General features: G+C 35.8%; 4 protein-coding genes across 4 annotated transcripts; 2 read left to right on the top strand and 2 right to left on the bottom strand.

Moving 5' to 3' along the window:
* The first annotated feature begins 708 nt into the window (after positions 1-708).
* Positions 709-4,099, top strand: LOC148906385 (uncharacterized). Its single transcript, XM_089038258.1, has 3 exons — positions 709-1,363; positions 1,875-2,138; positions 2,646-4,099. The coding sequence occupies exons 1-3, from the start codon at positions 884-886 to the stop codon at positions 3,843-3,845; spliced, it is 1,944 nt and encodes a 647-aa protein (XP_088894384.1). The 5' UTR covers positions 709-883; the 3' UTR covers positions 3,846-4,099.
* Positions 4,100-4,107: 8 nt separating this feature from the next.
* LOC148906386 (uncharacterized) lies at positions 4,108-8,105 on the bottom strand. The gene is made up of 2 exons (XM_089038259.1): positions 7,608-8,105; positions 4,108-6,540 (listed from the first exon to the last, which is right to left on the bottom strand). Exons 1-2 carry the CDS (start codon positions 8,093-8,095, stop codon positions 5,133-5,135), a joined length of 1,896 nt encoding a protein of 631 aa, XP_088894385.1. The 5' UTR covers positions 8,096-8,105; the 3' UTR covers positions 4,108-5,132.
* Positions 8,106-8,551: 446 nt separating this feature from the next.
* LOC116306656 (uncharacterized) lies at positions 8,552-13,932 on the top strand. Its single transcript, XM_031716737.2, has 7 exons — positions 8,552-8,749; positions 9,084-9,182; positions 9,585-9,652; positions 10,361-10,453; positions 10,851-10,945; positions 11,121-11,226; positions 11,531-13,932. Exons 1-7 carry the CDS (start codon positions 8,599-8,601, stop codon positions 11,693-11,695), a joined length of 777 nt encoding a protein of 258 aa, XP_031572597.1. The 5' UTR covers positions 8,552-8,598; the 3' UTR covers positions 11,696-13,932.
* Positions 13,933-15,702: 1,770 nt separating this feature from the next.
* LOC116306645 (large ribosomal subunit protein uL13) lies at positions 15,703-24,349 on the bottom strand. Its single transcript, XM_031716727.2, has 9 exons — positions 24,252-24,349; positions 23,513-23,585; positions 22,717-22,782; positions 21,535-21,636; positions 20,897-20,982; positions 20,488-20,547; positions 19,207-19,254; positions 18,771-18,845; positions 15,703-15,833 (listed from the first exon to the last, which is right to left on the bottom strand). The coding sequence occupies exons 1-9, from the start codon at positions 24,264-24,266 to the stop codon at positions 15,753-15,755; spliced, it is 606 nt and encodes a 201-aa protein (XP_031572587.1). The 5' UTR covers positions 24,267-24,349; the 3' UTR covers positions 15,703-15,752.
* Between the last annotated feature and the right edge of the window lie 4 nt (positions 24,350-24,353).

Consider the following 24,353-nt stretch of genomic DNA (forward strand, 5'->3'; position numbering starts at 1 on the left):
AACATATTGACGTCTGCGTAAAGATGAAGTGGAAATCAAGAGAGAAGGAGAGAAAGCTCCCTGAAGAACTAGAATCGCTTGGGAAGATGTTAGTTCGGGGTACCTTTAAACAAATCGCCAATGCAACGTGGAGGTGCCCAGCTCTTAAAAAAGAACTAACAGCTCTCGTGTTAAAGGAAATTGAAAAAGAAGCAACACAGCTGTGTTCCAAAAAGAATCCGATCTCCCTCAGGAAGACAGACAAGGATAGCATGTTGTTATTTACAATGGAAAAGCTGGACGAAGAGATCAGTGAAAGAGCGCCACTGATGCATTCTTGTCTGTCAGCTGCTGCAATCAACAGTAAAAGTAGAGCCTTAAATACTTTTGGTGGTCATTTTGGAGCTATTGGGATGGCAGCTGCAGTTTGTCTTCGTAACAGGTCAAAGTCTATGATTGCTGCTCAACTTTTGATAACAACATTCCTCTATCATTCAAATTGGATGGTAAGTACTATGTCTGATTTGAAAATAATTTCATAAATAGAATATACTATAATATACACTACACAAATAATGTATATTTAGCAACACTGCTGCCCTACTGATTATAACAGTATTACATTTCTGTTGATGATCATGAAAAAAGGAATCTGATAATTGCGAATATTTCATTTCATATTTCAAGCATGTTCAAGATATAGGAATAAAACCTGAGAGGCTGATATGATCTTAGCAAAAAAAATGTTTGTGACACTCCATTATTTTTGTTTTAGGCAACTCTTGCTCGACTGGCCCCTCTCCGGCTTACAACAAGCCATACATATCTATACAAGAAGTTAGATGAGTTTGGAAAGAACTATGATACCAAGATTACAAATTTAGTATCAAAACAAGGTGAATGGATGGCAAGGTACAGTAACCAGCATATCAAAGATGTGCCTACAGAACCTGGGCTAAACTCTGGTGCAGTTCTCAATTCTGAACCTGCTACTAACATGCCAACTCCCCATGACAATATGCATGTGCAACAGGATAAGGGCAGAAAGATCACGTTTGACAATATAGACTATCGTCAGGATGTTCACTACATGACAGAGGATCATCAAAACATTGATAAACATTGTGTTACCTTTATGTCCACTGAAAACAGGGTTACTGGAAATCATCTAAGTAATAAGCCTCCAGAAGATGGTATCCTTCAAATGGAAAATGGTGTCTGTCTCCCAAGTCCCCATGAAAATGTCAAGCAGCGTGATGACTACCTCACTTTGGCAGAACGCATCATTGCTGCTAAAGTACCATGCCTAAACTATCTTTCAGATGTCTGTACTTCCCATATACCCCATGCATATAGTAAAGAAATGAATGAGAAAACAGAAACAGTAAGTGAACTTCATGATAGAAGATAGATAAGTAACTTTGAAGGGATAATAGGAAGATCAATTAGGAGTTGTCACTAGCTTATATAGCCTGCACTGCATCCGAAAATTTTCTCATACAGGGGCTTGAGAAAACCAAGCCAACCAGACAGAATTTTAACCTGAGACTTCCTTGTAGCTCAGTGGTAGGGCATCCAACCAGAGTATCTGAAAGGTCACAGGTTGGAATCCTGTCAGGTGGACTTATTTTTTCCAACCACACATACACTCTCGAATTTCAGTAATATTTCTAGTAATTAAGTGAACTGTTGTTTTCAGTTGTGTCACAGTGCAATAACATTTACCCCTACCAACACTTAGCAAAATATCCAGCCGGGGTAGGACATTCCAATTAGATCTTCTTTATAAATAAATAAATAATCTTTTTCTGGTTTTATAAATAGTGAATACCACTATTCCTTAACAATGCAACCTAAATGGTTGTCATAATTTATTTAAAAAATCTTTTTCTTAGTCTTTTCTAGGAATGATACACGAGAACGAGAACGATGCTGATGGGGTAATAAAGGTTTTACAAACACTCCATAAATATGTGCCTTCTCATGGGGAAGGAGAACAAAAAGAGTATGGTGACCAAGGAGTTGTTGGAGACCAACTGTCTGTTGAGAGAGCAGTCAATGGCCATGCATCCTTAGCGAATGGTTTTACAAGTGAGGAGCAGCTCCAGGGTTTGCACTTTGAAATAGCCGATTGGCACTCGGGGAATAAGTTCTTAGAGGTAGGTTGTCAAAATGAAAACACAAATCAAAGAGTGCATGCCAATTACCTGTGAAACAAATACTAACTATTTAGCTCATCAGAATATTTATTTGTCCACCAATTTGGTTATTAACAAACTAAGAATTCACTTAGGCATGAACAACACAAAGGAATAAAAAGACAGTTAGATAAACTGCTTGGATGCTGCTATTGTTGTTTGCACTGTTCTGCTTCTATGATAGTGTTAGTTTGTACTTGTGCTAGAGAAAACGTTAAGATACTGTAGAATCCCAGTTATAAGCCCACCCAGTTATAAGCCCACCCAGTTATAAGCCCACAGGGATATAAGCTCACCTTCCCACTGACAGAAATTTCCTTTCGGTTATAAGACCGCCCTGTAAAAAGCCCACCCCCAATTGATATTACATTCAGTTTATGCTGTAAAGATTACTTAAAGCATTCTTAGTATTACTATTGTCATTATCATCATCAAGGATACCTTTTTCTTTTCTTTTTTCCTCTTTAGGTAGGTTTTTCCAACCTATATAATATCTCATCTTCTGGTGACAAGTGTACTATGTACAGCGACCGCAACCTTATCAATAGGAGGAATGTCAAAGGGGATGTTAGTGCAGCAGCCAATGCATGTCGAAGATTTTTCATCCTTGAAGTTGAATCAAGAATAATTGCAGCAGCACTGAAAATCCTTGGCATGGGTTCTCTGGATGATCAAAAGCCAGCTAAGTTTGAGCTTCCAAAACCAGAGTCACCTAAAAAGGATAAGAAAGACTTTCTTCACAAGATAGCCTCTCTAATTATTGATGCTTTTGTGGCTGATAAGAAAAGGAACAAAAGCATGGAAGAGTTGGCAAAACTTCTTGAACAGAAAGAGAAGGAACGCAAAGCTGGTGCACGATACAAATGCAGATTCCCTGGATGTTCAAAGACTTTTGCTCATAATGGCAAATATTTGAAGGAGCATGAGGCCAGCCATGACCCTCCTGTAGTTTCAAGTGACAACAGTACTGTGAACATACTTAAAGATCCCAAATCAGATGAGGAAGATGGAGATGACATGTTGTCATATCAGAAATCACTACTGGAATATGGGATGCTTCTTCTTAATTTCTTTGATGCTATATCAGAAGGTGATGGAGGAAGATTGCATCGTTGTTGGAAATTTTTCCTCATGTACCTTAAGCATCAAGGAGGGAGTGCCACAAAGTACTCTCTGGAGTGCTTGTATCAGATGTTTCAAGTTTATGCATTGTTAAGTCCCCAGTCAGCTCATCGGCTAATTTGGAACAGATCTGTGAAAAACAAGCCAGTAAGAGGAGCCAACATTCCACTAGATCTGCAGTTGGAGTTTTACAACAAGACAGTGAAGGAAGCCATAAAGAAGCTAGGACCTGCTGCCTCTAGAAGATCCCTAGATAGGATATGTCATTCTCTTGGAATAACAAGTGAGCTTATGATTAACTATGACCATAACCTGTCCATCAATAAAAGATCTGGTAAGCATGTGAAGAAGTCAACAAAGAATGACATGTGCAAGATTGTGCAAGAACTGGTAACAAATGACGCATTCACATTTACTCCAGGTAGAAGATACAGATACTACTCAAGAATACAACCAACCTTTTTACATGGGTTTGACATGAGCAGCATGTTCTCCTGGATCAACGACCACAAAAAGTACATGATCTTAAATAGAAGAGCACGATAAACAATGACAAAGAAAAGATAAAAACAAATTCAACACAAATTCTCATATGAATGTATATTAATTAAATTCCTTTTATGCGTGATTGATACAAACTTAAAATACAGCATTAACTTAGTTTCCTGTTCTGTTACTCTTTTTTGTCAGAGAACAGGCTAATTACTCAGGGGCGGATCCAGGAAGTTTTTTGGGAAATCAAAAATTAGATAGTAATAAAGTCATATTTGACTGTAAATCAACCAAATCGGGGGGGGGGGGGGGGGGGGGGCGCACAAACCCTGCACCCCTCCCCTGGATCAGCCCCTGGTACTTTAACAACTAGAGTTCTGACTTTAAGAGTCCTGTTATGTTCCAGAAACAAATTAAGGAAAATATTGGAATTACCACTTGTACTTCTTATATATTATAATTATTTGCATAGAACTTAAATATAAAGTCCATGTAGTTGAGGAAAAAAATAAATGCAATAGGAGAAATTGGAAAAATGCAGTTAATAATACTTGAATATGTACATATAAGTGTTTCATTAACCACGTAATCATAAATGACTTCATTTTTCCTGGCACATTTACATTCTCCACAAGACATGTCTGTACTGCTAAAAATCTTCAACCAAAAGGACACAATTGTAAAAGCTATAGAATATAGATGTTACAAGAAGCTCTTGACAGCCTTTTTTTAAATATAAAAAATGCTCTGGCAAAATCTGACAATTTGAGTTTGAATCCTTCAGATAGTTTCATTCTCATTGGAAAAAATCATATGAAATTGACACGAAGTTTCTCATGTAATGCATCATGAATTATTGATAAGACATCTCTTGGGATAATCACACTTAATTTTCTGATTTTGCTAAGATAAATGACTTCATTTCTGAAATCTGTTTCTTAAAGAAGTGTTTTAGAAATAGTGATGTCACTCAATGTTTAACTTAATTTTCTGATTTTGCTAAGATAAATGACTTCATTTCTGAAATCTGTTTCTAAAAGAAATGTTGTAGAAATAGTGATGTCACTCAGTGTTTGACTACGTGTATTCCAAAGCTTTTACCTTTTTGTAGTTTTTGATGAATCCAGGGTTAAAAAGCTATTTCACATGCTACTCAAATCTAAACTTAGCTTTTGCAAATGTTCATTTTATTGCATAATATATGCACATTTAGAGAGGGGACTGTCCTTATGAGGAAAATATCTCAAAACCAGGACAATATGTTGTTAGAGTATGGTATAAACACGTTTGTGATAAACTTGGGTAAGATGGTAAGAGAGATTTAACTTATGGATAAAAGCTCTAAGCAGTACTCAAACTCTGATAAGAAGTATCTAAAAAAGTACTGTCTGCTGTGTCCATACATGTGTTAAAAGAACTTAGATCCTCTAAATCTTGGCTGTTCAACATCCCTACCAGTGTGGTGTCATCCCTGACTTGACTCCAGTCAGAATAATTTGACATTTCAGGTGGAAATACATCCATTTGTATTTCAGCAGCATCTATATCACTGAAGACTTTGTCTAAAGCTGTGAGAATGGCAGTGGCATATTTCATTCTCCATATTTCTACCAACTCTACAACATCTTGGATGGTAAAAAGAATGCTGCAGTGTTCAATCACTTGATTACTATGGAAAGAATTAAACTCCATGAGTACATTGGGACATGTCACCATAGTATCCACTTGTACCTCCTTCATCATTTCTTGCTGGAAGCAATGAAGTTCCAATCTCAGTTTCTCCCTTTGTTGTTCACTGACAACTCTTGTAAATTTGGCTCTTTCATGATGAGCATGTGCATTGATGGTGGTCATTAATTTCTGGACTGGTGACTTTTTTGTTGTATCTCCATTCAAATTGGGACTCCAAAGCACCCTGCAATCCTTGTCACTACACCTGCATTTCATTGCACATTGTCCACAGCATTTGTGAAGTAAACTGTTACTTGCCACTTTACTTTCAAAATGGCTCATTAACCATATACGCGAGCATCCTTCTTGTTGGACATAAGCCTTCATATCCCTATCACAGTGGGCTGACAGTAGTCCATTGAACAGCAGGATGCAAGAGCTTGGAAGTCCATCCTGTCCAGCACGCCCACACTCTTGAACATACTGTTCCACTGTCTTCGATGGTCCAAAATGCACAATCTGTCTAACCTTCCTGCAATTGATACCCATGCCGAAGGCAACAGTACAAATGACAACTCGTAAATGTCCATCATCCTTTGCCATATTTTCGATTATGTGTTCCTTAACTCTTTTAGGGGTGCCAGCATGAAACATTTCAACCAGTCTTTTTTGTGGATTGGTTACTCCACCACTGTACATCTTCAGACCCAAAAAAACTTCAAACATTCGGTACAGAACTGAACACTGCTTTCGTGTTTGACAGTATATTAATGTTCTTGGCGTGTTTGCACCCATATCATCAACTTCATTAATAAGCCGCCCAAACACAATCTCCAATGGCTCATTTTTATCTACATATTGTGTAGAATAAAATAAATTTGGCCTGTCAGGACTCTGCTGGATCATTTGCACATCCTTTGGTGACAGGTTCAAGGTTTCCATTATTTGTTCCTTGGTTGCCTTGGTGGCAGTTGCTGTTAGGATCACTGATTTAGTATCTTTGGGAATTAAAGAATGTAATTCTCCTAAGCAACCATACCACTTCCTGAATGGGACCTTCTTGGTACCTGTTAGCCCCCTGTAATAACACAAAGAACAAAACAGCAATTAAGACATACACCTACTTGCAAGAACGTTGTCATACGATATTAGAACATTAGTAATTTAGTGAGAAAGGAATACATTAAAAAGACAAACAAAAAAATTCAGCTTCAGTGATCTTCTTTTGTTCTTTAAAGACCCATTGCCACTTACCGTGATGCACCGCGGTCACAGATGAATTTCGTGGTCCATGAAATTCAAAGATTCATATATTGAATAATAAATTCATATTAAATCCTTTTCCGACATAGCACTAAGGCACAAATTAATTCTTTTACATTCCTTTAAGAGTTTATTCAAAAGGTTAGAATTGTTTTTTCGGTTGTGACACGATTCAAAATGTTAACAAATTGTGATGCATCACGGTAAGTGGCAATTGGTCTTTAATATAATTCCTATCCCACTAAACCACTAATGTTCTATTTTCGTATGTCAATGTTCTTGCAAGTAGGTGTATGTCCAACTTTAAAAATTATAGAATAATGAAAATATTATATCCTGAATGAACTACCTCAAACATAGCATGCTATATCAATGTGCATGTTTATGTTTCTACTACATTTATGTTGTTGCATAACACTACTATGTAATAAATACATATCTATACATCTAATGTACAGTGTAAGCCATAGACAGTATTTCTTGCATGGGTTTTCTATTTTATTTTATGTTAGATTATCAGTCTGTCTTTCTATATATCGATCAATCCGTTCATCTTCGCTTGATCTGGTTGTCTAGCTATCAATTATGGCTTTGCATCTTTGCATAAATTGTATGGGATTTTGGATGATTTTAAAAATTAATATTTCACACCGTTTTGGTGGACATAACAATTTTGGTTTCTCCCACGTTCCTTATTAATTCCAGCTCAAAAATTACAAATTTAAAAAAGGCAAAAATCCGTTTGCAAAGGTTTTACCCTCTAATTTTCAATCACAAGGATAATTTAGAGTGAATATCAACCTAGCTAGAAATGCTCTATACTAAATTTGAAAATCTACCAAAACGAAAAAGAGATAAAAAGTTTTAAATTTGTAAACATACCATTGAACGATGCAGTGAGCTTCATCTATTACGACGCCGATCATCATATCCCTGAAGCTTGGCGTGCAGAAAATTCCTCTCCATGTTGTAGTAGACAGAAAGCACTCTGGGGAACCGAACAACACGACATAGTTGCCATTTACGATCTGCTGGATGATTTCAGCATCTTCCTCGTCACCGATGGCAATTGCTGGAATCCCAATATTATTTAGATATAGCACATGATCTTCCATCAAAGATCGAAGTGGAGAAAGAACCACAATGATGCTGGATCCTCTGGATTTACATCGCAAAATATCCGAAACTATGGGAAGACACTGAAAAATCAGTGACTTCCCGTAACCTGTTGGCAGGTTTACAAAAATATTTTTGTTACTAAAGAATCCCTTAATAGCCTCCTTTTGTTCCGGCAAGAGGTTTCTTACTTCAAACTGATGTTCAACTGCCGAAAATGCTTCTCTCCATAACTCTTCGCTGTATGCCGCCATTTTGATTCAGACGCGGTGACGAAGACAGCAAGTCAACAGCAAAGACTCAAGACCAATCAGAAACGCCGTTAGATTAACCAATCAGCATTGAGTCGACAAATCAATGCGGGGGGGCTTTGGAACACGATTCTTGTCGCTGCTGCGCAGACGGACTTTACGACAGAAAATTCCGGATGCAGTGCAGGCTACTAAATTCTTGCACAATTTTTTCTGGCCCTCCCCTCCCCCATAGCTTATGATTTAGGCTGACCTTGTTTTTGATATAGCAGTAAACGAGTTGCAAAAACGGGTGAAAAAAAAAAAAAAAAAAAAAAAAAAAAATTACAGAAAACACAATTTTAATAGTGAAAGAAAAATTCGGAATAAAATCGAGAAAAAATCGACTACATCACTATTCGAATTGGCTCCCTGTGGTTTCAATAAGCTCAAGCGTTTTGTTTTTTGCGTTACGTTTGCGTTTGTTTCTGTTGTTGGTCACGGAGTAAAGTTGATGTGTTACATGAATGGCGTGCGTGTCGTATGGAGCTAAACCGATACAGATCCTCTTCCCGTTTGCGTCTGGCCTGAGAACGAACATAAAATGTAGACACCTGAGCTTAAGGAAGACTTACAGACACTATTGTTCAAAGAATGGTACCAACTTCTCGCCCCAAAGTATGTCATTTTATAGCATAGTGATAAATTATTTACCTTTTGCAGACTTAGATTTCTCTACATATAATTATATATATATATCGATATATCCAGCTCGAATCTTTAGGCCTAGTTATGACAATTCTTTAATAATCTATCTTCTAGTGCCCTCCAGTCATTCAAACAGTTTCAGGATTGAATCATGAAGTAGTTTTCGAGATTTATTTATTGTCGATTTACGGTGACCTACTAAACACATTTTGAACTGATTATACGGCTTATTACTACTACAGGCCTTTATAGAGCTAATAGCTATTGAATCTCTTCATAAAATATGATTTTTTTTTATTAAAAGAAAACACCAGCAGTTCGGTAGCACGGTGGAGTCCGTGGCGATGGTATAACGCAACGCTAAAGAGAAGACCTTTGATTACGAAATGTGTCACATCAGGAGGTACTGGTGAATTAATTATCGCCTTAATTTTATGCAGAACAGTTTAATATTTATTGTTTATATTGAAAAAATCATCCCCGTTACATGATTTTGAGAATTACTTTTCCTGAAGGATAGCCCCAAAGAAGAGTCTTGCTATTTACAGTAAAAGAAAAAAAGGTGACTCTTTCTTAAAAAGCATTCTCGGCAGGCGAAGTTGCAAATCATATCATATAATAAAAACCCCGGACCATCGAAATGGTGGCTACGGTCCTATAGTGTTGGTTTTTGTAATAGCAATATTTAAAATATAGGTACCCAATTTGAAAAAAGTGTTTTTTTATGTATGGTTTTACTGAAATTGGTTCTTGAAATTGTAATTCCAAATGTTTTTCCTATTGTTTTCGTTTTACTTACTTGTAGTGTTGTATGGTCTTGGTGATGTCGTAGCCCAAAAGATATGGTCACCAGAAACAAAACTCGACAGACAAGTAAGCAAATTTCTAAATCTATTCTAAGTCCATGCATAAGTCCATAAGACCGAAATAAATTATGGACTGTAAGCTGTGAATTGAATTGTTTTATAATTTTATTTAGTTGTTCGCAACAACTTTGAGCGATAACCTGCGCTGGCGAATAGTCAGGCTACGTGTATTTTGAATTTGTTAAGGAGAAAACGCTCAGTCCCCAAAATTTACTCGGTCTCAAATTTTAGATTTCAGATGTCCGACCCACGTTTTTTTAAATTGGTATACAGCTAGAAATTCATCGAGTATTTTATGGGATTCTTTATGTAGTGTTCATTAAACGAGCAATTGCTATAAAAAAATACACCGATTTTGATATGTTTCCACAAAGTAATTTTTGTGTAGGTCCTTCTAGATTGAATTAGAAGTCTAGAAGTTGATTTTTGCGGAGGGAGGAAAACCGAAGAACCCTAGGAAAAAGAATCGAAGCACAGAAGAGAACCAACAAAGAACTAGCTAGAACTCTACTCACATACGACAAGTCCGAGGATAGATTTGCTCGGGTCGCATTTGTGTGAGGTGAGCGCTCTCACCGCTATACACGCCACCCATGCTTGTGTATATAAAAACACACACAATACAATTATAGTTCCCGCGCTTGAGTACTTGACCATCTCTCTGTTCATGTCCCGACTATATGGCAGCCACTAACGATTGTTATGTATTCTTTAGAGAATCCTAAGAGGTATCGTGTACGGTACAATCATAGCTGCTCCACTTGGCCATCTTCATTTCAATTTTTTAGAATGGCTTGTGGTAAAGAAGGTACGATATCATACGATACCTGCACAGTGACGAAGTAGGGATTAGGGTGAAGGGTAGGTGGTGGGGGGGGGGGGGGGGGGGGGGGGATGAACCTCCTAAGTTGTTAAGATATTATGTTATTTTGGGTTAAAAAAATGGAAAAGGTTGCGAATATTTTAAAAATTTCGTGTAGTGACCAAAGAAAATCCTTTTATGGAGTAAATTTGTTTTGTCTCACAAGTTGCTTGGAAAATTGCAGTGAGTAACAGGGCCTTTATTCTGCGCTCTTTTTTACTCTCATCCCTTACTTTAATTATCACTTGCTAGTCACTCTACACATGTATCCCTTTCATTTTTTTCTGACATTCATTTACTATTCCAGTCATAATCTATTCAATAATTTGCTTCTTCCTTCCAGGTTGCAGTTCGTTTAGCTTTGGTTCCTTTTGTTAAGGTCTTCATTGATCAGTTTGTCTATTGGGCTCCAACTCTTGTATTTCTATATCATGTAAGGTAAGCATCGCAAGATCATTAAAGGAACATAGCAAAAGAATATGAACTAAGAGAAGGAATCCGCGCGCCCCATCATGCACTCTTTGATGCTATTTTTAGAATCTTACATTTGATCATTTAATATGAATGGTTCATTATAGCAAGTAATCCAGTTCTGTTGAATCTTTTATTCCAGTATGGGAATAATGGAGGGTCTTAGCTATGACCAGTGCATTAAAAAATTAAAAGAACTTTATTGGCCTACTTTGCAAGCAAATTGGATGATGTGGTTTCCCCTGCAGGTAAGTCCAAAAAAGTAAGGCCTCTAAACAAAACCGTGTCACATACACAAGTATGACATCTACATAAGTGCGGATCTAGGATTTTTTCCAGAGGGGAGGGAGGGGAGGGGGGGGGAGGGGGTGCACCGTCAGGATTTTCGTTTTAGGGTGGCACCCTTTACTTACAAACTCAAACACCAATAATGCAGTACATATGGGCTTATCTGAGGGGAGGGGGTGCACTTCCCATGCACCCCTCCCCTAGATCCCCATGCTTCAAGCAAAATGGTAGTTAGCTAATTTATGCTTTTTTCTTTCTTTACAGATTTTGAATTTTAAGTTTATTCCTGTAGCTCATCAGTTAAACTTTTGTTTAGTAGTTGGAATGTTTTGGTCAACTCTTCTTAGCTATATTCGAGGAAAAGGTACGTCGAGAGAAGAGGAGACGGGCGGAACAGTTTATGAAGAAATGGAGGTTGATGTCAGGTGACAGCCTCCTGTCACTCAAGGTCTTTGAACCATATAAATAATAGAACTGAGGAAATGAAAGGAATGGAAGGGGAGTTTTCCTCTTCAGTTCCTTTTAGTAAAACATCAAGACCTAAAAAGGGTCATATATATATACATGTATAGGCACCATGTATGCAGTAGCATTCACTTTTAAGACCCGGGGCCCCCGAGGTCTCAGACTGTCCAACGTGCACCATGCTTGTAAAGAAGTGGCTCGCGATCCCCCCTCCCAATGCAAGAAAGGTCAAGCCAAAAAAAAATACAGTTGTCAATCTGGGCTTGTAGTTATACAGCAAGCTAAGCGATGTCAAGAAAACATTAACATTCTTGGCATTTTCAAAGAATTAAAAACTCTGCAGCGAGAATAGTATCTCGAACCAAAAGATGTGAACGTATTACACCAGTTCTAAGAAAACTCCACTGGCTCGCCATCAAGAATAGAATTATCTACGAGATACTTCTAATTGTCTACGAGTTCTTCATGGTCTTGCTCCAGAATGTATGAGTAAACTACTTCAACCATACAAGCCAACGAGAGTCCTAAGAACAGGATCCAAACAACAACTTAAAGTACCTTCATCAAGAACAAATTACTACGGTGGACGTGCGTTCTCAATCTACGCACCAAAGTATTGGAACACTCTACCATTACACATCAAGCAGTCTGCTACCTTGGAATCCTTTAAGAAGGAACTTAAGACTTTTCTTTTTTGCAATGAAACAAATTTTTGATATCGCTAATATCACTGATATGATATTTTAACATGATATATATCTGTACATATTTCTGCATTCTTTTTAGCTATTATTTATATGTTTGGAGATTTGATCAATATCTGCAATTAATCAATTAACTATTCTTTTATTCTTTTTTCTTATTTTATTCTTTTATTCTTTTACTTTCAAAATTTCTAAGTATTTGTTATAAGAACATTGAGACAGGTGTAATGGGCTATACAAGAATTAAAGTTATTATTATTATTATTTTTTTGGTTGAAGCCACGTCTTATCAATATTGGCTAGAAATCTGCCTCTTAGCAGCGACTCGATAGGAAAATGAATGGCCGTGGCTACCAGTACGGTTGGTCCGGTTATAATAGCCCACTTCCGAGATATTCTTCGCTTGTCACGCACAAAGGTTTCAGTATGAGGCTACTTGCTAAATACTCAGCTTATAATTTAGCACGTAGCCTCATACTGAAACCTTTGTGCGTGATAAGCGAAGCATATCTCGGAAGTGGGCTATTGCGGAGCACTTTTTGCCACTTCAGTCATAAATTTTTCACTTGCTCGTAAAAAGGATTTATTAAACGAAACAGTAGCTATCGCTGTAGCCCTGAATTAACAATTCACATCCTAACAATTGACTTCCATTTGATCTAAGTGGGAGGTGGGGAAGGCAATAGGGCCGGGAGAGCATAAACTGAGAGAGGGCCGGAAACTTGTTAATGACGCGCCCGCCATGAAAATTCTCGGTTGTGCTATTTCCTCTTATTGAATATATCAGAAAGATCGTTGTGATGATTTCTGATTTCACCAGATCTTTGGTTTTTAAACACTTCAAATTATGAAATAAAGGATTAGTATGAGCTCTTTAGTCACTGAATGTAGGAGAGATAAGGTTATCTCATAAGTGTTACCCCAAGCCACTAGTCCATAAGTAAGGCATGGATATATAAGAGAATATGTTTTTCACTCATGTTAGCACTAGACATAGATACCATACAAGATTTTCCAGTGAAGAAAATTATTCTTTCCCGACTGTAAAAACCAGTCATGACAAATTTGATTTGAGATTTGTTGGTGCAGCATTATGGAACTCTTTAGATGAAATTTTGAAAAAAGAAAAAAAAAAAAAAAGCAAATTTCAAACAAAAATTATTTTCCATTTTAATCCACAGTTGTATCTCGAAATAAACTCGTAAATAATTTATTATTTATTAATCTCTTACCTATTATTCATTCATTTGTATCTTTATTTATTGTTATAATTCATTTTTCTATTCCATTCTTTTTGTTTTAGTTATTAATATAAATATATTCTTTCTGTCAAATATTCGTAAGATTCTTCCTGACCTTATATTGTAAATAATATAGCGGCTAATTGTGTCATTCAGGTTTCTGTTATGTAATAGCCTATGCCTTACAGTTTGTAAACGTATATCTTTTAAAATATGTAATATTATTGGCATTAATAAATATATCTTGCATAGAAAACCTAGAAAGCTGTGATCGCTGAGGATCATGGGAAATATTTCAAATCAAACAAGTGAAGCTTTTGACACAAACTGCAGCAGTTGATGATGCTCAGAGAAGGTGGAATTGTAACTGGTAAAAGATCAGTCTCAAGCGGTTGAAACATTTGATATGTATTTACTCATATGACGCACAGGAGTGGGGCAAGGCGAAATTTAAACTGTACCCTGTTCCCATAAATAGCCCAACCGGGAATTTAAATGGCGCGCGCGTTATTAAGACGTTTCCCTCTCTTACTTATGCACTCTTGATAGGGCTGAATTTTTTCTAAAGAGATTTTGAATTTTAATTTTCCAGTGAGATTTGAGGGGGAGGTTATCAAAAAACGAGACTCAAGAGGGAGGAGGGGGGGTGTGGGGATCAAATAATCGGAGTCGCGCAGCACTTAAACAAATGGAAAACAATGGAGCCAGGCAACAACGTACGGAGGGCTAACCCATACCAGATTTCTGGTATGGGTTAGCAAGGCTATGTTGCCACGAGGATTTCCACTAGCACAAGCATTTAACGAGTACTTCTAGCTGACCGTGCACCTAAAAGTTGTCGTTTATTTCATTTGAACAACTTGTTTTGTCGAGCTTTCGGACTATAAGGGTCCATCTACAGGACATCATGTACGAAGTACGTAAGAAAAACAACGTATGCAAGACAATGGAAACAAAACGTATAAAATAAAATATGAAAAGTGTTCATTTTTTGTTTTGCTTCAATTACGACAACACTGTTACTGTTTCAATGTTAGTAAAGCTGAAGAGAGCACTAGTTCACAAGCAGGCCTTTCGCTAGGAGTGGCACGATGGTTTGAATGAACACCCCCCTCCCCCTATACAAAAATTGCAATAAGACGCAATACGTATATGTAATAGGACTCCATGCTGTCCAATTAAGAAATAATTGGACGAGGAAAATCCCGGAATTTTTCGAGTCTAATTATTTCTTGATTGGGGAGCATGAAATCCCATTACCTATTAATTATATAGCTGCCTAATTAATCCCATATCAACAAGACCTGTCCAATTAAGAAAATAATTGGATAGTTACCTATATGGGATTAATGAGAAGCTGTATAATTAAATTTGTTATCAACAAAATGAAAGTAACAATTCTAACTTCCCATTGAATGCATTGGCTTTGGAATGGTTTCCATCATTTCCTTATTTTAGGCATTTTAAATAAAAGTGTTTCTAACCCAGTAAGAAAAAGGCATTTCTTAATTTCGACAGATTGGTTAATTTTGATCCTGGCAGTGCCAAATTGAAGTTCAGATCATATACCTAATTGCAAGAAATGGTTGTAAAACAAAAAAATAGATTTAGGATTAGTAATGCAAACTTTATCCTCGCAGTTGATACTCTTCTTTCAATACTCGGCCGTCAAATAAAAGCTCCCCTTATATTAACAATTTTAACAAGAATTTTTATTCAAATTAATCAGTAAAACTAATACTTTTAGTATTTTGCTTATTTCATTTGGCAACAATCTTGCAATAAGGTATAAATAGGATTAAGCCTTCAGTTTTCATTCATTCTTGCTGTAAAAAAAACACCCGACCTTCGAAAAAGATTCCCCCTCACCTCCCTCCTGACCTTAGCACTGACCTACCCTGTCTATTAGATATTGTTTCATGGGTTAAAATCATTGAATCACTCTGGTCACCTGGATTGCCCCATTGCTGCCAGGCCAGGCCAATAAACTACATGCTGACACAAAATACATGAAAAAAGCAACAAGTTTATATTGATCTTTTTTATTGCACAAATAATTAAAGGCAATGAGTGTTATTAGTATCCATATGATTCAATAACTTCATTAACACTCTTGAGTTCTTGTGCCTTGGTTTCCTCAGCCTTTTGCTTCAGTTTCTGCAAATATAAACAAGAACTTGAGCTTAAGAAGAAACTCAAGCTTCAGAAGGACATCGACCAAAACCTTGCCCTTACACATACTGTATATGCTTGAGTGGATTAGATATTATTATTACAGTCTTTTGCTTCACTGTGCCCACTCTAAATTATGTTCTATTGGAGAATGGAGCATGATGCTCATGCTATCTGTACATATGCTAGGCTTAAAATAATGGCCTGTCATTGGACAATGTCTGGCCAGAATTGAAACTGTTACATGGGAACTTGTCTGATCAAAACTTTGCCTCGCCAGTCATTTTGAACAGTATCGTCAAGCTAGAAATGAGGTATGACCAATCTAAAAGTAATTTGGCAAGTGATCATGACCAGCCACTGACTGGCCATTATTGTAAGCCCTGGTACAAAGTCAAATTTCAAGATTAATGCCAAATTTACAATTTTTTTCTTCTACTGTAAACAATAAATTCTAAATTTAGCTGTCAGCATAAATATAATTTCAGAAATGCAGCACACACATGGTTCGCAGAGTAATTTAAGAAAAAAATTCCAGGACTTTTCAAGGACGTTTAAGGACTTAATGGTCATTTTCAAGGACTACAAGGACAGAAAAGAACCAGTGAAGGGAAATAAAAACTGTATCTAAACATGCAGTACTTCTCCTCGTTTAACTTGGAATTGACATTGGAAAGGGGGTAGCTTAAAGTGCTTATAAGCCTTTGCACAATATTTTCAGAATTGATTCTTTAGTTAGTGAATAATTGATGTGAAAATATTTCGTCATTTGAATGTCGGGTCTTTGAGATACGAAGGTTTATATTCCCAATATGTTAATGACTATGATCATTTAATATACAACATTGCACTCGTTCTGGAATAAAGTATTTTAAAAGCATCACCCTTTTACTCGTAACTCACGTAGAGGTTCTTACAAATTTGTTTTCAAAAAATGTCCAGCGTTCAATATTTAAAGCTGCCACAAAATAACTCAAATCCCTTATGTTACGTCATAGTCATTAACATATTGGAAATATATGAAATTCTGAAAATATTGTGTAAAGGCTTATAAGCACTTTAATTACCAAGTTTGAAGGATCCCTACGCCATCTTGAAAATTACCCACAATACAGCAAAACAACTGGAAATTACTGTTTTATGTATCATTTTAATTATTTTTGTAATTTTAACCAAGGTATTCCTCTTTCTAAAGATGAAAAAATATATTTTAGATAGTACCCAAGAAAATCCAGGATAAAAATTAATTATTCAAGGAGTCAAAATAAAAATTCCAGGACTTTTCAAGGACAAAAATCAAAATTTTAGAATTCAAGGAGTTTTCAAGTACTGAATGCATTTTAAAGGACTTTTTAGGGCCTGTGCAAACCATGCACACAGGAAGGGTTGAAAAACTCAAAAACTGTGAGACGTGCTTGCTATAGTTCAAGCTATCAAATTTTCCAAGAGCTTTTGCCACTTCCTGCTTGCTGAATTATTGGGGCGGTCTTGTTTAGTTTAATCGTATTATTTGTTTTTTGAAATGACATAGTCCTGTAGCGGTACCCCTGTAGTACAGTATATCATAAAATAGCCCTCCAATAGTGGTCATAATTACATACATGAAAAAAAATTACTCAATTCTGATTGGCTTAGAGCAGTGTTGTTAAAATGTAATACAGTGCAAAAAAGTGTAACAGTGCAAATTACAAACGGCTAGCTTTTAATTGGATAATGAACAATAGTAAATGATTTTAACCAATAAGATGACAGATTTTTATGATGAAAAATTTGAGGGAAATAAATGTATTAGCAAATTGAGTAGGGGAAAAATTGCAGCTATTTTTATCTTAGGTTAAAGTAAGCAAAGATTGTGTGGATCTAGTGTCAAACAACTAAAAACAGTTCAAAAAAGAAAACACAAGTAAAAAGTACATCGTTATGGCTGAATATGTGTAAGTAATAGTGAGAAGAAAACGAAACATGACATGGATTGAGGGAAATTAGCAAGCCGATCTAAAGAAAATATTCAAGCGACTCTTTGCCGAAGTAAAGCAAAAACTAAAATGGAAATGAAAAAGACTATGAACAAGACCATTAAACACAATGTGGTAAGAGCTTGCACAATATTTTTGTCTACAAGATTCCAAAACTGAGCCGCAAAGTTTCCTGAACACGTTCAACAACTGTCAGGTATAATGTTTTCAATATACAACTCCAGTTAGTTGCAAAGTCAGCCAATCCAAATGTCTTCATTCATAGTGATTCAGATTTACAGTAAAAATAACTTTTCACAATCAACATATATAGCCAAATGTTGGTTTAAAATAAATAAAAAAACCTTCCAGTTACATGTAAGCTTATTTGAAACCAAAATTGCTTTGAATATAATTGGTTGTGAACGAACGAATTTCATAAAATATTATGCGTTGAATATTTCACACATTTTTGTCTCTTTCTTTTGTAATATTTTCATGTATGTCATTAAAAAGTAATAACATGATTTCTCATTCAATTTGGGAATATTTGCACTTGTGTGTCTTTCAAAGAGCTGAGATTGCACTTGACCTACAGCTTCATGCAATTTCAACTCTTTGAAAAACACTCATGCAAATTAATCCCAAATTGAATTCAAAACCGTGTTATTACCTATAATAATAAGAAAACTTATTATCATCTACACTGTACTATTTAACTGAGCATACTGATTTGGAAACAAAAAGACATACATTCAACAAAGTTAAAGAAAAAAATTGTTATGGAATATATCTGGGAGGGATTAAGATTTCATTATTACGCGTTGTACGATTGGCTTCTCATCACACTGTTTACTTTCGGCCCAAAGCGTTATGAAATAATACATTTACTCTTGCCTACAAATTATTTCATTCAAGATATAAAAAAAATTCATTTCCTTCTTTACAACAGATATTATGTCATTACCTGGATCTTTGTCTTGTGTTCGTGATAAACAAGAGCCTTGGCCTTGCGTTTTTCTTCCAAGGTACTTAGAATGTCCTAAAAATGACAAGTATGTTAATGGGAATACACATACATGAACATGCAAATGTCAAGATGAAATCCCATTCTCTTTCTCTTAAGATAAACTGTCTTATTTAACTTGCATCAATGTAATGGCATTGTCAGTATCTTTTGCTTCTTATTAAAACATAAGCATAACTGAACGTATAAAATTTGCTATCAATAAGCCTGTAAAGGTTTTTTTCAGGATTTTCTGCCTCAACAAAAATCAACATTCCCAAACTCCAATTTGATCTTAAGTGATATTCTAGATAGTGTTGACCTTATATTTCCTTTTGCAAACATGTATAATGCAAATAAAGTCATTTATGATGCACACTAAAGAAACATGTTTTACCTGATACTTCCAGCCAACTTCATGAGACAGTCTGCCAAGAACACAGTACTAAATAAATTTCATAACAATAAGGATTGAGTAAACTGGTAAATCTCATTCTATTCATTATTTTATAAAGCTATTATTAATAGCCTTCAAGAACAACAAACACACATAAATTATATCCAGCTATTCCAAAAACGATTTGTGAAGGTTTTGTTTAAGTTACACCTTGCTTGTTGCTTGCAAACTTGAAATGTTTTATATTTATAATAATTGTGAATAATGTCAGCACAGAAGAGAATGTACCTGGAAAACATGCACTAGAAAAAGTTGGGTAAACAATCATATGGTTGTGACCTCTTACTGATTGCAGGGTTCGTAAAGATTTTATAATACAAAGTTTAAGGACTTTTCAAGGACTTTTTAAGGACTTATATTCAATTTTCAAGGACACAAGATCAACGAACAGAAAAATACAGTTACTATGCTGACGAAAACAGGCAGCCCAAAATAAAAAAGATGTTACATTAATCGATTGAATTATTTTCATTTTGCTCCAAAAAACTTGACTCATTTAAATTTTGATCCCTAAAACATTATTTTACATTAACCAAGACTAATTCAAGGACTACATTTTCAAGGACTTTTGCTCCAAATTCAAGGACTTTTCAAGGAAAATTCGTAATCCAGGACTTTTTAAGGACCTAGCTCAAAAATCAAGGACTTTTCAAGGCTGTACGAACCCTGCGATTGGATTCACCTTTCCATTGTACACTTTGGGCTTGGTATGCAGCATGCAACAACTTTTATCAACCTTTTTGAAATAGCTGTATACACATATTTTCTATCATTAGGAAACTGTAAAGGTGTAAGCTTTTTGTGTCAGTACTGAACATCATTCTGCTGTGCAGGAAAAAGGTGACTACATATGCCCACTCTCTTTACCAAAAATGTTACCAAGGGTATGCAAAACACTGGTTCCTTTTGTAAAGTGGGGACAACTCAGTAGCCTGTTAGGTTACCTGTCAGATTCTTAACTTGTTCTCAACAGGTAAAACAATCATTCAAAATAGCAAAAATGCTAAGAAATTAACAGTTTGGCAACCAGATATGAAGACATAATCATGCGCTGGTAACTTTTTGGAAAAGTTTATTTCAAGCCGCGAAGTTGAGAGGTCATAATCACGAAAAATAAGAATAAAAACATCAAACAAAAAAAGGACATAATATTTCAAAGAATTTAACAGTCGTCCTTTTTTCATTTTTAGTGAAAACAGCCTCTAAAACCTGGGTTCTTACCTTCCTTCCTGGCTTCAGTCTTACCACTCTAAGAGCTGATGGCACAACCATGCGCTTTATCTGAAATAATACCCATTAAGAATGTAAAAATAGCAGAAATGACAATGTGCCAATTTATGCACACAAAACAATAACTGTCTCATCATAGCTTGGTGGAGGAAAAAAATGTACAGTGCATTGTGGTTTAGTGGACATATTTCCAAGATGCCATTTATTTTGTCCCCCGAAACACAGTACCACAATACACTGCAATGCCAAGTCAACCAGTTTTTCCTCAAGCTCGTAATGGCTAAAATTGAAACTGATAACGAAGATTTGCCCCTAAAATTAAGTACCTTAACCTTAAAAGCACAAACATGTACAATACCAGGAAAAGAAAGGAATCATTAAACACATGTAAAAACAATACCTTATCATATGGGCTTGGTATTCCATCAAACACCTTCATACGATTCATTGCTTCGGTGCCTCTTTTGGACTTGTGTGGAATCATACCTGGAATCAAATAAATAACAACGGGGTCACACAACTCACCTAAACCATGCTTTTCATATAATTGAGGGGAAAAAAGTCTAAAAATATGGCATCGAGAGATTATTTTTTAAGATTTAGTTTTTAAATATATCATATTGGAAATGAGTGAATCTGCAAATGAGCGTGCAATATATGATATGATATATAGAGGTTATCAGTCGGCCAAGCATCTGATAGGGCTGTGTATTTTTATGAGTCACAGAGTATTTTAGCAAGCCTTTAGGTGAGCCAAAATACAAGTAACAATGCACAGTTGTATCAGATGCTTAGCCAATTGATAAGTTGTTTACTGTATCATTTAATTCTGCAAAGAAATGCTTAAACTCCCTCTAAACTCTATCGTAAAATCTTTTAGCTTGGAAATACATTAAATGTGGTCACACTTCTGTTGCATTGTAATATGGTTTTCAATCAAACGTTTACTACAACAATATCATGCTGACTCTAAATGTGTAAAAACCAAGCATAGCAGTTAAGTATAAAATACTGTTAAATGCAAGGTGTCTTACTTACCTCGGACAGTTCTCCAAAGAATCCTGCTTGGGGCACGGAAATGAAAGGGTCCATGAGATGGCTTGGTGTTGGTTCTCTTGCGCAAGAAGTCAAGATATTTCACTGTAAAGTTTGATGTTGATAACTTAGTCAACTACAGTCACATACAAGTTCATAATATACATTTTGCAGATATTGTATTTGACCAAAACTGTGACACAAATCAATGGTTAAAATGTCTAGAGCAGCTACAGCATGGGTTTGAAGTGTTCTTTTTCACTTAACTATAAAATTTTGAACACAGTTCAAAGGAAAATACCTCTTCTTTGCGGTTTCTTTCATCCAAATATTACCTAAAATGATTTGGAGCAACTTTTGTATGTTTCTGAAATATTTTGCTATTTATTTGTTCATTTAAAAAATTATATTCAAGATTTGGCTCTGCCAATTGAACAGACATTTTTGGCAACACAATTAACCCATTACAGTCATGCGCTTCAAACCTTGGCCACCCATATAAAGTTTTTGACAAGTTTGAGGAGTTTGATGACTTCCAGTCTTCATTGGTCAATCGCTTCATGAAAAGGGCAGTAAATCCAAAAGTCAAATCTTTTAATACTAGTAGTATTTTTTAAGAGTTATCAGACATGGATGCAGATATAAACTTTTATAAGTTCTCATTTGCATGAGATTATTTTCTGTATACTTCTATTGCCTATTTTATTTTTATTCATGCGTTGATTTCTTCTCAACAGCATCCATGTTCATGAAGTCATCATTTCTATCTTTATAGCAAACTCGGATTGTATCTGGATCCAAGTGTGCAAGTGCTGAACAGTGTTTCTCTATGTTCTCGATCAAGCTTTCATAGGATACAGTTTCCAATAGGAAGGTAGCAAACCTTTCCCCATAATCAACTTTAATTTGAATGGCCATTCTCTTCTGTTCACGCATCAACACAAGAAGTGCAACTTTGATGTATATTGATTCACGCCCCCTAGATTACAAGCAAGGTCATTGGTCATGTAGAACAACCAGAAGTCATCAAATGCCTCAAACTCTCAAACTTGTCAAAAACATGTCAAAAACTTAATATGCGTGGCCACGGTTGGACATGCACAACTGTAATAGTATGCATTTGTTTGCAGTGATGTTGCAACATAATGTGAATGATAATAGCAATCACTTTTATAAAGTACTTACACTTGTTTCTGTAGAAATTACCACTGATGCAAATACTTTCACATCGTACAACAACTACACGCTGGCCTACAAGAAATGAAGGTTACTGTATATTAAATTTGATCTTTTTTATATTATATGGGTGGTACTTGATTCATTTTGACATAATCATTTGAATATACTGTAGCATATATGTTCAGGGTTCGTGTGGAGATATCCACTTTAAATTCAAGGACTATTCAATGAGTATTAAAGGACCCAGCTAACCAAGCCATGTTTTTACATGGCTGACTTGCCAAGTCTTTCAAAGTACCCCTCATAAAGGGGAAGTGATGCCTGGTTGATATTGTATTTTGCATATAGTGGTAGGCCGAATAATATGGTAACATAACAAAAAATTAACATTACAGGTTAATAGTATTTTATTGGAGACTGGAGCAAGGGTTGCACAACAAGTGATCACCATACTTTGCTGGGCTGGCTGTACAGGTTTCTTAACTATTTATTTGTTTTGTTACACTCTTTTGCAAGGTTAGCTGTGAGTGCATGAAAGACCAACTAGAGCATAACTATCCAAGTTACATCATTAAATTATTAAACATTCATGTCTGGATAATGGATATCGGAGCAATTATAGAATAACCCACGAATGATATGTAGTTGTTGCAGCTCTTTGTAGAAGTCATGGTTATTAAATATGTGAATATGATTTGCAGGATATTCTATAATCATACGTGGATATCATTACAATCAGCTTGTCACTTGGTGAATGCTACCAAACTGTAGCTAGCAGTGCTTAATAATGTACGGTACTTACCATTAAGGATACTTTTGGCAATGGTTGAAGCCAGACGGCCAAGCAAGTGACCTGAGGCATCAATGACTATTTGCTGCAAATGCAAACAAAAGATACATGAGGATTCATGACTTTTTGAAATCAGTTATATGTGTCTTTTCTTTTACAGTGTAATATCCTTATTCTTACAAAAAAGCCAAATTTATTTCAGATATATGGTTCTCGAAAAACAGAAGTATACTGTAATCTATAAAGAAATGAGCACTATTTCTTGATAGTACGAGTAAACTTGATACAAAATGCTATAATCATTATATTAACATAATGAAATGCAATGCTTCCAAGAGGCCAGCAACAGATGCAAAGCTTTAATATTTTGAACTTTCAAATTCAAGCAAGGGTTCTTTATAAATAAATCCTTCTGATTTCTAGCATCCTTTTGAGAGTCTAAGGCCAAAAACGAGGATAATAAAAATAAATGCCGATATCATGATCTGCTAAAACAGACAAAACCTCCATAAAACACGAGACATCGAAGTACATGTAGCAGTTTACAACATGGAGATGGCGGCCATGTGAGTCATCACGATGAAATTTTGACACGAATTTTCAAATACTAAATCCTCTCTAGATGCTTCAAAATTTCAATCACGGCAAAGTAGGATATATATTTATTCTTATCCGGCAGTTATATATTATATATATTTACTTTGAAGCTAGTATAAGGCAGTTTATTGGACACACATTCACGATATCCTACCTTTTCAAAGCCCATACTGGCGGAAAGAGAAAGAACGAGTTACACATGGGCCACTCATCTGCGGGGCGGCCGGCCCTTGTTCGATGAGTGAGAGAGACTGGA

Source organism: Actinia tenebrosa, unplaced genomic scaffold, assembly GCF_029948245.1.
Source record: "Actinia tenebrosa isolate PJP-AT-01 unplaced genomic scaffold, QUT_ActTen_1.0 PGA_scaffold5__44_contigs__length_20552954, whole genome shotgun sequence".
NCBI lineage: Eukaryota > Metazoa > Cnidaria > Anthozoa > Actiniaria > Actiniidae > Actinia > Actinia tenebrosa.